At 49.9% G+C, this 16087-nt stretch overlaps 1 protein-coding gene across 2 annotated transcripts in view; it reads left to right on the top strand.

Annotated features, from left to right (window-relative positions):
- Positions 1-16087, top strand: part of LOC135907568 (proteasome adapter and scaffold protein ECM29) — a 505292-nt gene that overhangs the window by 232828 nt on the left and 256377 nt on the right. The window contains exon 17 of one of the 2 annotated variants that reach the window (XM_065439250.1): positions 6275-6398. In XM_065439250.1, coding sequence (XP_065295322.1) covers positions 6275-6398 — 124 coding nt within the window. Of the gene's footprint in view, positions 1-6271; positions 6399-16087 lie in introns of both variants that reach the window. The other variant, XM_065439249.1, reaches the window with a different exon arrangement.

Below are 16087 nucleotides of genomic sequence, written 5' to 3' on the forward strand. Positions count from 1 at the left end.
ATCAGTTGATAGAAATAGCTGATATTAAAAAATATTTACTTATGTATGCATCTCCTTTTCATTCGTATTTGAAAATGTTCGACTCAATTTGGAATGGGCTTTACCATTTCTTTCGCTGTGCATCTTACTAACACCTTCCTTCTGTTTTCTTTTTAAATAAAATAGATGTTACTCCATACTGTTCAAACTGGATTAAGTCATTTTTTTGTTTCAGCATGCTTACTAGAGAGTGACAGCATCGGGCAAAGTGGTGTCAGCCTGTCTTGACATAAAACAGAGTTCTGGCTCATTCAGGGAATTTCGCAAAGGTGCTCAGGGAAAACCTGGAAAACTCAGGGAATTTGGAAATGTCAACTTGGTAGACACCCTGACCGTGCATCGGGGGAATAGCGCTTCTCCCCGAGCGGCAGAGAGGAGTCTCCCCGGTTCCAAGAAAAGGGAAGGAGGGAACGGGGTGCCTTGGCTGCAGCGTCGCGGCCAGGCACGAAGAGCAGCGGGAGCGACGAAGGTGCCCTTTCCCCGCTACCCTCCGCGAGCGAGCATGTGATTATCGCGTGATAACCGCGTGGCCGCTCCGGAGATATCGGGACGCGCGTGCGATCCCCAAACAACACATGAAGCAAAGGCAAGCGTTTGACGTAGTAGTTCTGCGGAAACCTGCAAGGTGGAAAGAAGTAATTAATAAAGGGAAAATCAGGCATCCACCCGTTCGTAGCAATTGCTACAAAGGAAACCCATACGGGTTACTTGAATAAAAAGCCTCAGAGTTGAAGAAAAATTCGTCCTGGTCTGGGACTCGAACTCGGGACCACCGCCTTTCCGGGGCAGCCGCTCTACCATCTGAGGTTTGTAGCGCACAGTTCAGTCTTGGCGTCGGATCACGGCTGCGTCGCGTTGACCTGTGGCTTGTATGTGAAGTCGTCAGGTCGTTTTTCGTCGTCGTATTCTTTGCTTCCAAACTTCGTCGGGATGGTAGCGTGTCGTTATGTCGTTGAGGTAGTTTCTTCGGCGTCTTCCTCACCGGTGGAGGATCTTCGTCAGTTCGAGGAACAGCAGCCGCACCTCCATCGGTTGCTGCTTTTAGTTTTCCGGATATGGACTCACGGATCGGCCCCGGGCTGGGCCAGTGTATGTTTGGCGCTGCGGCGACAGATAGCTGCCTGGTCATGGCGAACGGGACGGTCGTCGAGAGCTCCACTGATTAGCGGCGATGTAGTCGGCGATATCGCGAGGGCGTTCACCTTGCTGTGGGCGCGGAGCGTTGACTGCGAACCCTCGCAGTCCCATCTGTCGGTATGGGCATCGTCGGTAGACGTGACCCGCTTCTCCGCAGTGGTAGCAGAGTGGGCGGTGGTCAGGAGTGCGCCAAACGTCTGTCTTCCTTGGGTAGCTGTGCTGGGCGACGGGTGGGCATGCTGGCGGCGGCGGCGGTGGTCGACGGAATTGCGGTGTTACAGGGCCCTGGCACAGTTGTGGAGGAGGACCTTGACGGCGGGCGATGGTAGCGTAGGTCATCGCTTCTGGCTGGGGCTGCGATGATTGTGGTTGCACCTCGGGAACTCCAAGCGATTGCTGGACTTCTTTGACAATTGAGGCGACTGAGGCCACTTGAGGTTGCGATGAGGGGAAGATCTTCTGAAGCTCCTCTCGTATGACTGCTCTGATAGTCTCACACAGGTTGGCAGAGCCAGTGATTGAACTATGGCATAGTTTGTTGACTTGGTGTGGTGGTCGAATTGGCGGTTCCACATTTCCAGTGTCTTCTCGATGCTTGTCGCCTCACAAAGAAACTCATTGACGGTCTTCGGTGGGCTTACCATTCTGGTGAAAAGTTCCTCCTTTACACCACGCATCAGTAGGCGGACTTTCTTCTCCTCGGACATTTCCGGGTCGGCGTGGCGAAACAGCCGGCTCATCTCCTCCGTGAAGATCGCAATCGTCTCATTCGGCAGCTGCGCTCTGGTCTCCAGTAGAGCTTGGGCTCGCTCTTTTCGCACGACGCTTGTAAGTGTTTGCAGGAAGTCGCTTCGAAACGAGTCCCACGTCGTCAAGGTGGCTTCTCAATTCTCGAACCACGTCCTGGCGGCGCCTTCCAATGCGAAATAGACATGTCGCAGATTGTCGTCGCTGTCCCAGCTGTTAAACGTAGCGACCCTCTCATATGTCTCGAGCCAGCTTTCTGGGTCCTCAAATGTGGAACGACAGAACGTCAGTGGCTACCTGGGCTGCTGCAGAACTATTGGGGCTGCTGCGGCTGTCATTGGGGCTGTCTTCTTGGTCGTCTCTGGACGATTTTTTTGTACGATCTTCTTTGTCGTATCTGGTAGAAAACCCATGTTCTGGGGGCAGCTGCTGTAGCCAGCGGCTTGCTCGATGTTCCGGGACGCCGTTGGTGTTGTGTTTGCAGTCCGGGCTTGGATTACGGCTTGTCGGAGACGTCCGAAACATGAACGTAAAGCACCTCCACCAGGGGTGCGATCTTGTACGCGTTCCAAACTCGAACGGAGGCGGTCCGTTCTTTCCGTCGCGAAATTGGCGGTCCGTTCCGTTGCGTTTGTCCGATAGCAGACAACACGGAATGATTGACAGCAGATATCACTTCACAATTGACGTCATGGCGTTCTTCACCGTTCAAACTGACCAACCATGTGCGGCTCGGTAGAACGGACCGCCTCCGTTCTATTTTGGAACGCGTACAAGATCGCACCCCAGATGTCACGTGGTAGTGACAGTGAAGAAGGCAGTCAAACTTTGATTAACGAAACTAGCGTTTTATTGGGCGAACTTGTGCCCTCAAAAGCAGGCTACACTCAAAGAACAATAGCGGCGAATGCACTTGGCGATCGTCGAAAATCTGATGAGCGGGTCAAGCGTGTCCGCTTTTATACATCAGTCGTCGAATGTTCCAGGGTAATTGCTGGGACCTGCGTGCCTTCCACAAAGTTCGACATTATTTGCGTTGCGAACACATGCAATCAGTTTACACAAGGTTCAGTCACAGACAGCGGATGGAACCATCGATAACATTCCAGAAACTTCCGATCTATGCAGGCGCGTCCTGCGCTGTGCGGTAACATTTGTTAGGTGGTGAAACGTGTCGCCCGATAAAGACAAGTACACATGTCAATATGAACTATGTTCTTTTGGAAAGGCTCATATAAATATGTTAATAGTTTGTAAGTACTAGTTGAAAGTTGTGCACTGACCATAAAAATTCGAAATGAAAAGATGTTTCAGCTCCAGTACAGGAACCAAAACGTCTCTTTATTTCTAATTTTTATGGTTGGCATCCAACTTTTAACTACTTACAATGTCTCCTCCCAACCAGACGTGTTCCCGCTAAGCTCTTGACTTCAAAAAATTATTTGCTGGTTTGATGCAAATAGTACTAATTCAGGGTGTCTACGAATCGGGAAAACCGGAATTTCTCAGGGATTTTGAATAGTCTGGAAATACTCTGGGAAAACTCAGGGAATTTGTGCTTCTGTCAGGGAAAATTAGCTGTAATTTTATTGAAAGGGAACAAAAGTCGCAGTAAATAATGCTGGCTCGCGTAACAGAGAAGGATCGTAACGAATCGTCTTTTGACGCCGTGCCGAAGGCTGGAGGAGTTGCCAGTGTACAGCCAATGGCCGACTTTCCGGACGCCCGACAGCTCTGCGGCACCGCCACGTACCCCATTGAGTCAATGTCCAAGAGCGTCTGAAATTTTGGACGCAAGAACCCTTCGCCATTCAATTTTCCTGGCTTTTTGCCGTGACCGCAGGCCCGAAGCGGCATTAATCAAAGCCACCACTGCCACCGTGGTAAACGCTAGGCCTAGCTGTTTCAACGTTCGCTATTAAGCTTCTTGCCGTTCGGTGCCATGTTTTTCATTGGAAGAATTCGTTGCTGTAAGCAATGGCTGCGCACCGACTCCGTCTTCGTGGTCCTCGCGATTGACTTCGAAGCTCGAAAAGCACGGCGTGCAGCATAATATTGATTCCCAAAAGTTAGCTTTGCCTCAGTACAGAAGTGTTACGCGGTGGAGCATAACAAGCGTGGGAAGGGGCAATTGTTGCGGGACACAGTATCTATTCCTTAATTATACACACGTCCATCCGCCATCTCCTGTCACAGTACGAGCACCAATATGCATGATAATTGTGCTGGTAGGCTTTTTCGGATGTTTCTGTGGCGATTTGAGCCTTTAATGGCAGTAAAAAACATGCATTCATTTTTTTCATGCTGCCCGATTTTACATAAGTTTTCGCGGCCCTTAGGGAGTCTAAAACGATGAAAATTAAATTTTGGTGTTTTACGTGCCAAACTACTTTCTGATTATGAGAGGCGCCGTAATGGCGGACTCCAGAAATTTCGACCACCGGGGGTTCGTTAACGTGCACCTAAATCTAAGTACATGAGTGTTTTCACATTTCTCCTCCATCGAAATGCGGCCGCCGTGGCCAGGATTCGATCCCACGACCTCGTGCTCAGCAGCCCGACACCATAGTCACTGAGCAATCATGGCGGGTGCCCGAAAAATCGAATATTGACTGTACAGCTGATGAGGAAGATGCTTCAAATGGTCCGTGGGGCGAACACGCGGTGAAAGGAGGACGAGAACAGAAGGGACCTACTCATTGAGGAATGAACGGGAAAGAAAGCCTGCCACCACTTCTTTCAAGGAGCTTGTGCTCAGAAAAGAAAGTGTTGGCTGAGTGCAGCTGTCCCTCATCCAAACCGAAATAAACTCTTTTAAAGTAGTGAAACGCAACACTGAGGTGTCGTGCACGGGCTTAGGGTGTGTCAGGACAGTTGAAGTATACGTGCCAGCTGTTGAGAATCTCATTTGTGATGAAGTTCGGGCCTTACACCAATGAGGTTGCTATAAATTGATAAAAATAGCTCATATCACCTTCAATCATGGCTTCCACATTTGTAGATGTGACCTATTTTTGCCATTTCTGTGCAGTGGTGGCAAGGAAAAGAGCACAAACATTAAGCTTACGGCAAATTGAACATTCTGATAACCTAAATTACTTCCATTTTGCTTGTGAGGGATATGTATTGTTACAGAGTATCACTTTGGTTAAGGCACTAACGTGATTCTTGATGGGGGCCTTGTCGGTAGCAACCTTGAATTATATATATATTTTTTCTTTCTTGAAATGCTAATGAGGCTAATGAATAACTTGTGCATGTAATTCGAGTGGTGGATTTAATCCTTTTTATGAAGAAACGTAGCATGGCTGACTTTACAATATTCAAATATTTAGTTACTCTGTAATTATAATGCCTCATCATAAAATGCTCTAAGAGCCATTCTATCGCCTTGATTTGCTTTCAGTGGAGTTTCAAGCACCACCTATGTTTCACACATATGTATCGACAGTTGATCATAATTTGTGACTTAAGGGGATATTCGAAAACATTTGTTTATGTATGCATCTGCTTCTTATTCCTATTTGAGAATGTTCTACTCAATTTGCAATTAGTTTTACCATGTTTTCTTTTTCAAAGATATTTTATTCGCTGTGCGTTTTACTAACCCCTTGCTTCAGATTTTTAAAATAAAATAAATGATAGTCCTTATTATTCAAACTGGACTAAGCCGTGTTTTAGCATGTTTACTAGAAAGTGACTGCATCAGGCGACATAGTGTCAGCCTGTCTTCACGCAAAACAAAGTTCTGTGTCACTCAGAGAATTTTGCAGAGGCACTCAGGGAAAACGCGGAAAACTCGTGGAATTTGGAGATGTCAACTTGGTAGACACCGTGTAATTAGAATTGAACTTTGTTTTTATATGAAAACGGTAAACTAATTGATATAACAAGGAATCATAATTTATTTTAAAATTTGTATGGAAACCTGTGCATTCAAAATCTAATTCTAACACACCAGTTATTTCATGTGAAGGGATAAAACAAACCTTTTTCAGTTCATGATAAAAGGTTACTAACTTGACCTCGTGTTTTTGGTGTTGTTACATCACCTACCTACGCACCTTGTAGAAAGGTTGTAAATGTTCAGCAGAGCCATCAAAGTTGTATTTTTTCACACTCGCTTTCATGATGCAGCTATTTGAATGTCTTTATTGTCTGACAGGCTGTAAGAAAGATTTATGTGTCCGTGTGAGATTATTGTCCAAGTACGGCCACTGTCCTACTGTCAGCATGGGGTGCACAGAAACAGAGGCACCGTGTTGTTGGCTCCTCCTTTCTGTGCCAGTACAGCTTTGTACCGAGTAAAGACACTTGTCTCGCCTGGTGGCACATCATTTCAATGCAGCAGGGTCCGTCGGAGGTGAAGCAGTCGTCACTGCTGGTGGTGGCGCACACCCTGTGCCGTCGCTACCGGGCAGGCCTGGGCCTCGAGGGAGCTGCTGAGGCTGTCACTCTGCTGGCCGACACGTTTTGTGAGTGGCATCTGCTTGGCCTGCTGGCCTTGACTTGCCCCACTCTCTGTGGTGCACCACTTCTTGCTGAGCGCAAGGCCTCACGCTAGCCTATAGGGGTTACATTCCGATCAAGGCAATCATTTCCAGAGACTGACACGTGCAGCACACACCTGGAAAAGCCCCCATTTGGACCACCCACTGCAGGACCCCTTGTGGCTCATGGTTTGGCTTCCACTTTTCCAGTCAAATGTAGTAATTCAAAAAGACAGTGCCAGGATTGCAGCCACATAATTTTGGAGCTCACATAATTATCCGTGCCTAGCACCCCATAGAGCTAATGGCACTGGGACTGCTGCACTTTCCTCTACGCACCGTTCTATTAAGAGTGCTGTCATTTTTGCAATCGCTGTGCCGTCTGTTTGGCACCAAGCTGGTATGTGGAATCACGCTGAAGGGTGCATGGCAAAATGCTGTTGGTGGCGAGTTGCAAGTGTTTGTGCCTTCCTGAGAGGTGTACTTAAGTTCTTGTGATTGGGAAACTTTTTAGCATGTCATTACTGAACTTTGAGCTTCAATGTAGCCACAATATTGAATGGTGATTGGCCTAGAGGTACTGCCCCAGCTCTGTTCACGACTGAAATAGGAGGCGAATCAAGCCTGAATATTGCCAATGGGTAGCATATGTGCAATGTGTTATTATTTTATGTCTAGCCTTGAATTCTGTTATAGTGTCACTCAGGTGACACCAATAAGAGGTGTCTCTGTGAGCCACGCAGTGTGCCACACCAGCGTATACCCAAATCCAGGTAACTAACGAATCTCCGAGGAAACGCGTTTTGCTAGCCTTCATGCTGCTGAAATTTTCACGGTAAGATTGTTTACCTGGCATCTGGGCATCAAGTTTTACAAAATAAAGAACTAAAATAACTCAACTGGAAGGGCTGTGAACATGGAGCACTCTATGAAACGGCCCTATGAGAGTGGCCGCGAATACTCTACGATCAACCAGACGTACGTGACGCATTGAAAGAATATGCACACTCTTAGGTCTCGAATGATGCCTGTGCAAGGGCATCTCGCCAACATGAGAGTGGTGAAAAACGAACAACTATTCTTTCCGACAGCAGCTTTAATTTCCAGTAATACATGCACGGTGTCGGCCAGACAGCTTGCCAGCGAGATTGGAAGCCCATGTGAATTAGGGGTGGCCGGCACACGGTAGGCATGGTTTTGGTTGCAGAATAAAAAAGAATGCACCTTCATTTTCTTATTTGGCACATACTGTTTTCATAATACGCTCTCGCTCAACTTCCACTAGAACGTTGGTTGCTAAGCATGATAACCTTTAATGTATTTGAACAGAATACCTTTAATGTGTGTGCACGAAGAAATGGTTGACTTATCCATTCGCAATAGTTGACCCACTCCAATATACTCCCCTATCACATTTTGATCATAGGTGAACAGTTCAATGCTGTGTGCTTACTGGAAACAAAATTTGCAGAACAAACACGCAATGAAGCTGATGGCGTGAAGTCCTTTCTGTTTATGCTGGCAATCCAAAGCAATTGCTTGCCTGCAAATGCAACAATAGAGTCTACGGAGTTGCCACGACTCAATGTGCACTTCACATTCCATTGTCAAGGTTATTTTTGCAGCCAAATGCAGCAAAGTAGTAGCCCATTGACCTTGAGTCATCTGACATTGCAGCAATTGCAGGCGGAACACGTTATAGTCGCACTAATTCGCCATGACATTGCTACTGTTCCAAGCTGTGCTGCTGGGAGAAACTGTGATCCACACATACCAGTGCAAGGAAAAGAGCGATGCAGTGCACTATGTTCCACTACGTTGTGCTACGTTCCTCCTCGCCGATAAAAAAGGTCTACAGATGGTATACACATGACGTCATCCGCTAGGAGTGGTAGCGCTGTCCGCCATAACCTAGATCGCGAGTTCGCGCTGCCTATGCGAGCAGGCCTGCGTCGCCAAGCAGCTACCAATCCGCACGAACCATTGAACGTCCTTTTCAAAGTGTTTTTTTCTGACTTGGCTATTGAGTGGTACTTCGTATGATAATGATGTGCTTAAGCGTGTATGTGTGTGGGTTGAGTGAACCAGAAGAATTGCACTATGAAAACAAAGTGTGCTTGTGGGATTGTGTCAACCCGCTGTTAGGAATGGCCGAACGGGGTGGCAACCTGCCAGCTTTCAGTCCGCTGCACGTGTTCCTATCCAACCGGACGGGGCGCCCTTCAGAGAACTGCGAATAAACCGGCAGCCACGTGGCGCGGGGTCAGCTCAGGAATGTGGTACTCGGCCGCGCCACCCGGGACAAAGCAGAGTTCTACGAACCCCCCTGACGTCTGCTCCGGACCTTTACACCTGTGTGTGTGTGCGGCACGTGTATGACAGCCCTCATCCTCCAAAAGGGCTGGTCTACGGTGACGTCAAACAATGACGTCGAACAATGACTGGACGAACGTTTCTGTCCACTGGGAATCAAGGGGGGATCAAGTGCTTATAAGCAGTGTTTGCCGGCTGCGAGAGTGTGCTCGTCATCGGGAGCTGAGTGCTCGTTGTCATGCTAAAATGTACCAGTGAGCTGTGTGCTCGTAAGCTGTTTGCTGTATGTTAGTCTTGCAGGCTCCATATGGGAGTCACGCTAGACTGTCGATGTACCTCATGTTTCAACTGTAAATACTGCCAGTAAATCCTGCTCGCCTAGTCCAGTCGCCAAGGTCCTTCCTACAGCTACGACTGCCAAACTCTTACACCGCTCAAACTCAAAGATGATGAGCTTCAGCGCGATGTTGGACTACAGTAGACTCTCTTTAAGACGAACTTGAAGAGACTATAAAAATTTATTCGTTGTATCAGAAGATTAATTGGCAGCGCGACAAGGTGCATCCAAATATCTTACTTCAAAACAGTAAATGAAGTAGACTTACAACAGGGGGAAAATGACATAAAAAGCATTTATTTAGCTGAGCTTGATAGAAAGCCCTCTTCAAGTGACACTCTTGCTTGTGTTCATCCAGTCCGTGATGGATGTTTGGCGAGCAGCCACAAACGAAACGATCTCTTCTCACCTAATGACCTTAAAGATCCTTCCTTCTGTGCCTTCGTGCTGCTGGGAACGTTCACTAGGGAGTTCAAGCAGGCGTCTGCTGCCTTACAGGTCATCGGTGCAGGCTCTGAGCACGCCTAAGCACGAAGGAGTGCGCTGAGCGCGCGGGAAATGAAATGCAACCTAGAGGAAACTCTAGGTGACATTGCGTTAAGTGGGGAAGTAGAAATGAGGCGAAGCATCATGGAGGAGGAAGGTGGACGAAGTTTGACCTCCTCTCGCAGTTGTTACAGGTTTTGTTTGCTATACGGATGTACTGGGTTCGTCTCGTGATAACATCATCCTTGCACGCCTTGTGTGTGCAAGTGAAAGCATGCGACGGTGAGCCAACAATGGCGGCTCAAACTCGCGTGCACAAAGGAGGAAATGAAGGTGGAGAAGCGCATGGTCGTTCGTCGTGTGCCTAACACTGGGGAGGGAGGGGGGTGTTGTACTTCGGTCGCGTCAGCTTTCTCTTAAAAGCAATCTGCTTTGGGGGCACAGTCTAGGTGGGCCGATGGCTCATAGCTTTGCGTGCGCCGTGTTCTCGTTGCTCAGTTTGTGTTGAAGCCATAGACAGCGCCAAGGCCACTTCACTCACTGCTGTGATGCAATTCCTCACGCCAGTTTTTTATTGCGAGTGTCCGCGGCGATTAAGTGTGATGTGTTCTTGTTTGCCTGTGTGCGCTGATGCCATGCTTGTCAATTTACTTAGTAAGCAAATGAAAGAGGTGTTATACGCTGGTGGCTGCTCTGTATAGCGTGAGCCGAGCCTTGAATACGATCTGCGATGTGGACAGTCCAGGTGCATCGAAGGCCGATAGTTTCGTATGTGCTATAGCACCCGTATGCTTGCACGACACCTGCATTTACGAAGTGAAACATCACTGTCTCTTTTTGTTTTCTCCTCTTGTTTTCATCTCTGTCCATGGGCGACGTGCAGTGCAGGCCTCCTCTAGAGTGCCTTGATGTGCACACCCCCGGGCATGGCACATCAAGGCACCTTAACCTCCGGGATCAGTAGCGGTGGTGGTCACTCTGAATATTCGCCTTTGCTGAAGAGCACGTCTGAGCCAGTTCGTCTTAAGCGGATATTTTTTCACATTGAGTCTATGGAAAACCAAACATACATTCCCATGTTGTTTGTTATATGCTAGAATTTGACTTAACCGAGTTCATCTTAATGAGACTTCACTGTACTGCCTCACGTGGATCTCGCAGACATCAAGGATTACTGTGTGAATGCAACGAGCTTTGTGACCCGCGAGCATCCGTGACATGCAAGTCGACGGAAGGCCACAATTATCTGACGAGCAGCTAAGTGCGGCAGTCGTGTGTCAAAGTGCTTGTGTAACATGATTGTCTTCATTACGTGTCGTCCACTTGCGTCGATAAAGGTAGCGTTAAAGTTGCTTCACTAAAAAAAAAAAAAAACAAGAACTAAACACTGCGATTCCATAGAGCCTTCATAATTTTATGTTGCGTCAATTCTGCTGGTCTTGCCAAAACGATTGTTCTTTTGCCCTCGCATGTTCATCAATCATAATCATTCAATGAAAAGCCACTCACATCATGGGTTCTTGTAAAAGAAGACAGCGCGGTGCTGGCTGCACACTGCACCGGCGAGGCGGGCCTCCCAGAGGCATGCTTACACATACAGGGGAACCCCAATTACAGTCGCCGACTGATTTTCCGGACTCCAAAAATTCAGACATGCTCGATTATTCGGTCTGCTTCGCGGCACCACCATTCTCCCCATAGACCATAATGTATGACAACTGCTGAAAGTTCGGACACCTTGCAACCTCTCGCCTGATTTTTCGGGCATTCCTTGAGCCAACTCGATCGAGAGCACCACGCACCGACTCTGACCAGTGCATGGTTCGACTTGCTGAATGCCATTTTTGTTTTGAACGGAGCCTCCTTGCTGCCCCACGAAGTGGTGCTACTGCAAATCCCCGCTCATCATCATCGTTTCTGCCTGGTTCAATAGACAGCAGTTCCAGTCTCAGCTTAGTAAGCCATGTCAAGACAATACAGCAGCTGATTTGTTTCTTCGTGCACGACGCTATGAGTAGGCCATGTTTTTTATTTGTGCGACTGGTGTCACGCCCACACCAGTCGCACAAATGAAAAACATGACCTACTGTTTGCTTTGTGTGTTGCGTCGAGGTTGTGGTGATTCAACGTGGCATACGGAAACATCACGTCAAGTGTCTAATGGCGCCGACAGTGCCCGCGCACACTGCGCTGGGGAATGCCAGCAAGCGGGTGCCGGGAGGCCTAGGATTTGTCACCTTCCAATGTGCTCCCTATTGATGCCGAAAATGCTCTGCCAAGACCTGCACAGTGGTTGCATTGCGATTCCGGACAGTCTCATTTGACAGTTTCACAGGTGCTGACACTGCTATACTGACATGCGCAGAACTCCACGATGGTGAGATCATTCGTCAGGGTTCTGCTGCACCGCCAGATGATGATGCCGAATTGGAAGATGACGCACCATGTGCCACACTGCTGTCGCATGCGGAGTATGTACAAGCAGTGACTGTGCTTTCAGCTCCCTATAGTAAACGTACGACCCTCTCTGAGATTCAGGCTTATCTGATTGCGCAAAAACGGAACAGCGCGTAAACAGAACAGCGTGCATTGGCACATTAACGATCTCTTCAAGCCTACTGCCGAGCCCAAATAAGTGTGTGGAAATAAAGTATTTCATTTTTTTTTTCTTAATCTGCTTTTTCGGACACCTGTTTATTCGGACATTTCTGCAGTCCCCGTGGGGTCCGAATAAATAGTCGGCGACTGTATACGACTTTCTCGGGACCACGAAGAAGCGTCGTAAAATGTGGGTGTCCGAACATAAATTATGCCTATAAAAATACTATTTGTTTCACGAAACGGGTTTGCGAGAAACTTCAATGTAAACTACTAACATACTCATCAGGGCTTGGAAACCCAAATTACCAAAGAAGTAAATGGGATAAGAATTAATGCCGCAGTACAGGTACTTTACGGCACTCCACTGCCCACTGCCGCGATTCCCTCCAGCCGGTGCAAACTATAAAAAAAAGTTGGTAGGTTTCTTTTGGACCTTTTTGATCCATGAACCAAGAGCTTTCGCTCGAGTTGGGCAACGTCTAAAAGGAGGTCCTTTTGCGTCAGATAACCGAGGTTTCTAATGCATTGCTTCTACGAGGGCTTCGCCAGGACTGCGCTAATCCGTCATAAAACCCGGGTCGTCGCAAAACCAGGGGATGTATGACCGGGGTTCCACTGTAGCTGCTGTGCACTTTTACATTGCGGCTGTAGTGAAGAAGAGAGATAACCAGGTATCGAAAATAACCCAATCTGGGCGAAATTCTTTTCACCGGGCTTCTTTCTTGTGTGATTGCTGCAGCCAAACACAGCACAGTTCACCAGGACACCCAAGCTCAGTTGATGCACGTCCACGTTGCACAGTCTGTCCAGATATGCAAACACTGTAGATAGACCTGTTCAGTAAACAAATACCAACAAAAATGCACACGAAACACTGAAATGTTTGTGCTTATATATCAGCGACTGGTTAAGTCCACAACGAGAACAGTGGGCCCCAAGGTAGGGATCAGATGTTCGCTCGGGAAGGACTGCTGGCATTTTTCCGACGCTTTGTGACCGACACAACCGTACACATGGTGTGGCTGTTGTTGCCTTGTGGATCGAGCTCAGTGCTGTGGGGGTTCCACTCTGCGTGCGGCTAGGGCTGAAGGCGAGCTCCGGATCTAGCCCCACGCAGTCGCTCCGTGGTACTCCCAACCCGTAGCGCGGGAATCGCGGCTACGCCGGGTTCGGACGAATAAGGCAACCAGCGGCGTCAACTGTAAGAACGTTTATTGCTACCGGCAATAAAGAACACTGGCAGAGGGATGTCCTCTCTGTAATAGTAATAAATAGGCTGGCCTCGTTGCCCGGGATAGTCAGGCAACGTGGTTCACTCACGGGTAGCGGCAGGTACTGCAGTCCGGCAGGTTAGGGGTCCGGCCTCAGAGGGAGAGCGTCTCCCTCGGTCGCGCTGTTTTGTACCTTTTTACCTGGGCGAGAGGAATGTCCTCCTCGCCCGTCAGCTACCTGCCCGTGAGTCGCGGAGGAAGGGCACGCGCGCGTCGCGAGAGCGAGGGAGAATCGGGAGAGGGCATAGTGCGCCTCTCCCCTGTCTATGCCGGCTCTCGACGAGATGGCGCGGGGGAAGATGGGCGCGTGTGCTCCCCACATCGTCCTCCCCTTAAGACGCCCCCCGTACGTTGATGCTGGCACCTAGGTACGCTCGAGGGGTTCGGGCGCCGGTTTGCTGAAGTTCCCGCCAAGGTTCGCGATCAAGGCAGCGTTGCACACGCCGGCCTTGAGCGTCGGGCTTGCGTTGCTGTAGCCCTCAGTTGGCAGATACTTGATGCCGACTCGAAGGTGCCCAGTCAGCGGCACTGCTCGAGCTTGCGAGGCGGCTCCCCGTGCCGCGTCCCAGGTGTCGGCTGCACAAGCCGGGAGGTCGCTTGATGGTCGCCGGGTAGTGGTTCGTGCGGCTGCAAGGCCAGCGCCGCCGGTGCGTCAGTTGTACCAGCGAGTACTGCAGGCAGTTCGCACGGCCGTGTCTTGTTACCTGCTTCAGAAAATTGGATTAGTCCACTGCACAGTCCGAAATTGTGATAAGCAGCATGATTGGCCGGATCCGGGAACACCGTCAACGCCCGTTACGACGGGAAAGGTCGTCCACACCATTGACGATTCCCAGCACAGGATAATCGCCGCACTGGCCCTTGAAAGTATTTGGTCACTGCACACCGCATGCAAACACGTTGAATTGTTCACGACACATTCCCGTCGTGGTCTGTGTGGTTGCTTGAAGACTGGAACGATGACTCGTCGTCAATACTCGGCGCTCTGCTGTCGCTAGACGTTCGCTCCCCCGCAGGAACTAACAAGGTGCCAGCACGGCCCGGACTTACGAATAGTCCTCGCAGTCATCGGGCTACGCAAATATAGCAGTCGGATCAATTCCGCCTGCTACGCAAGTCGTAGCGCGGCTGAGGGCTCGCCGTTTGATTCTGGCTGCTCTCACTCACCGACCGCTGTTGAGGGAGGGTCTGATCTTCATCCCACTGCTCATCACGCGGCACGTAGCATTTCAGGTCGCATACGTGTACCGGCCCGCCGATCGGCTTCCCTTTCATGCTCTCGAGCCGGTAAACAAGCGAGGAAACCTTCTCTCGCACTTGATACGGCCCGGTCCACTTCGGCGCCAGCGAGGCAGCGAACTGTTTGCTAGAATCGCTGAGAACGTGCTGGCGTCGAAGCACCAGATCGCCCACTTCGTAGCGGACGTTCCGATGCGAGCGGTCGTACTGCGCCTTCTGTTGCGCCCTAGCAGTGCGAAGATTACGGCGTGCTTTGCGTAAAGCTTCCGTCATCTTGTCACGTAGGTGCGTCGCGTATTCAGCTCGTGCTGCCGGCGCGACCGACATTCCGCTGCGATCCGCGAGAACTCTATCCATCGGATTCGGCAGCTCTCTCCCCAGGTTGAGAGAAGAAGGCGCATACCCAGTCGAGCGGTTCACTGTCGATCGCAATGCAAACCCGATCTCTGGAAGGTAGGTATCCCAGTCCTTATGTCTTTCAGAGAACGCGACAAGCATGTGCTTAATGTTGCGATTGACCCGTTCAGTGGGGTTCGACTGAGCATGGTAAGTTGTCGTTTTCTTGTGCTTAACGCCAAGTGCAGCGCACGAGTCGACGAAAACCTTCGCAGTGAAGTAGGACGCATTGTCCGTTATCAACTGCTCCGGATAGCCAAATCTGGTGAAAACCTCGATCAACTTATCCATGATCACTCGTGCCGTCAGTTTTCGCAAGGGGAAAAGTTCGACCCATTTACTGAAGTGATCTGTGACTACGAGCAAGAATTTGTTCCTGCTCGGTGTGGTGGGATACGGTCCCATGACGTCACACGCCGCGATTTGCCAGGGAGTCTGGCTGTCGATCGGCTGCATGAGGCCGGGCGGTCGTCCACCTCGGGGCTTCACGCTTTGGCACACATGACAGGAGCGGGCGTAGCGCATCACGTCCCGTTTCATGCCTGGCCAGGTAGCGAGGCGACACAACTTAATGTAAGTCTTGGGGCCGCTCGCGTGCCCTGCGATACATGAGTCGTGAAAGTAGCGTAGCAGTGCTCCTCGCAGCACGCGCGGTATCACCACCTTAAACGCCTCACTTGTGTCGTCCTCGGTGGGGATATAGCTCAGCAGGAGGCCGTCGGAATTCAGCAGATAAGAATCCAGCGCACTCACAGCATTACCAACTGATCCCGAGCGCTTAGCACCGACAGCAATACCAGCTGCCTCCATGTGCGCGGCGGCCGCGCCACCCTGCTCCCGGAGCTCGTCGAGCACTTTTCGACAAAACGGGTCCTTCTGCTGAGCCTCGAACAGCTCCTCTCTGCTGAAGATGACTCCTGCGGAACCGACAACATCTACGTGGTTCACGCTCTCGCCCAGGATCGACGGTTGTTCCGCGTCCCTTACTTGGGCCTCTCCATCGCCTCGGACTGGCGCTCGCGAAAGTGCGT

This window comes from Dermacentor albipictus, chromosome 1 (assembly GCF_038994185.2).
Source record: "Dermacentor albipictus isolate Rhodes 1998 colony chromosome 1, USDA_Dalb.pri_finalv2, whole genome shotgun sequence".
NCBI lineage: Eukaryota > Metazoa > Arthropoda > Arachnida > Ixodida > Ixodidae > Dermacentor > Dermacentor albipictus.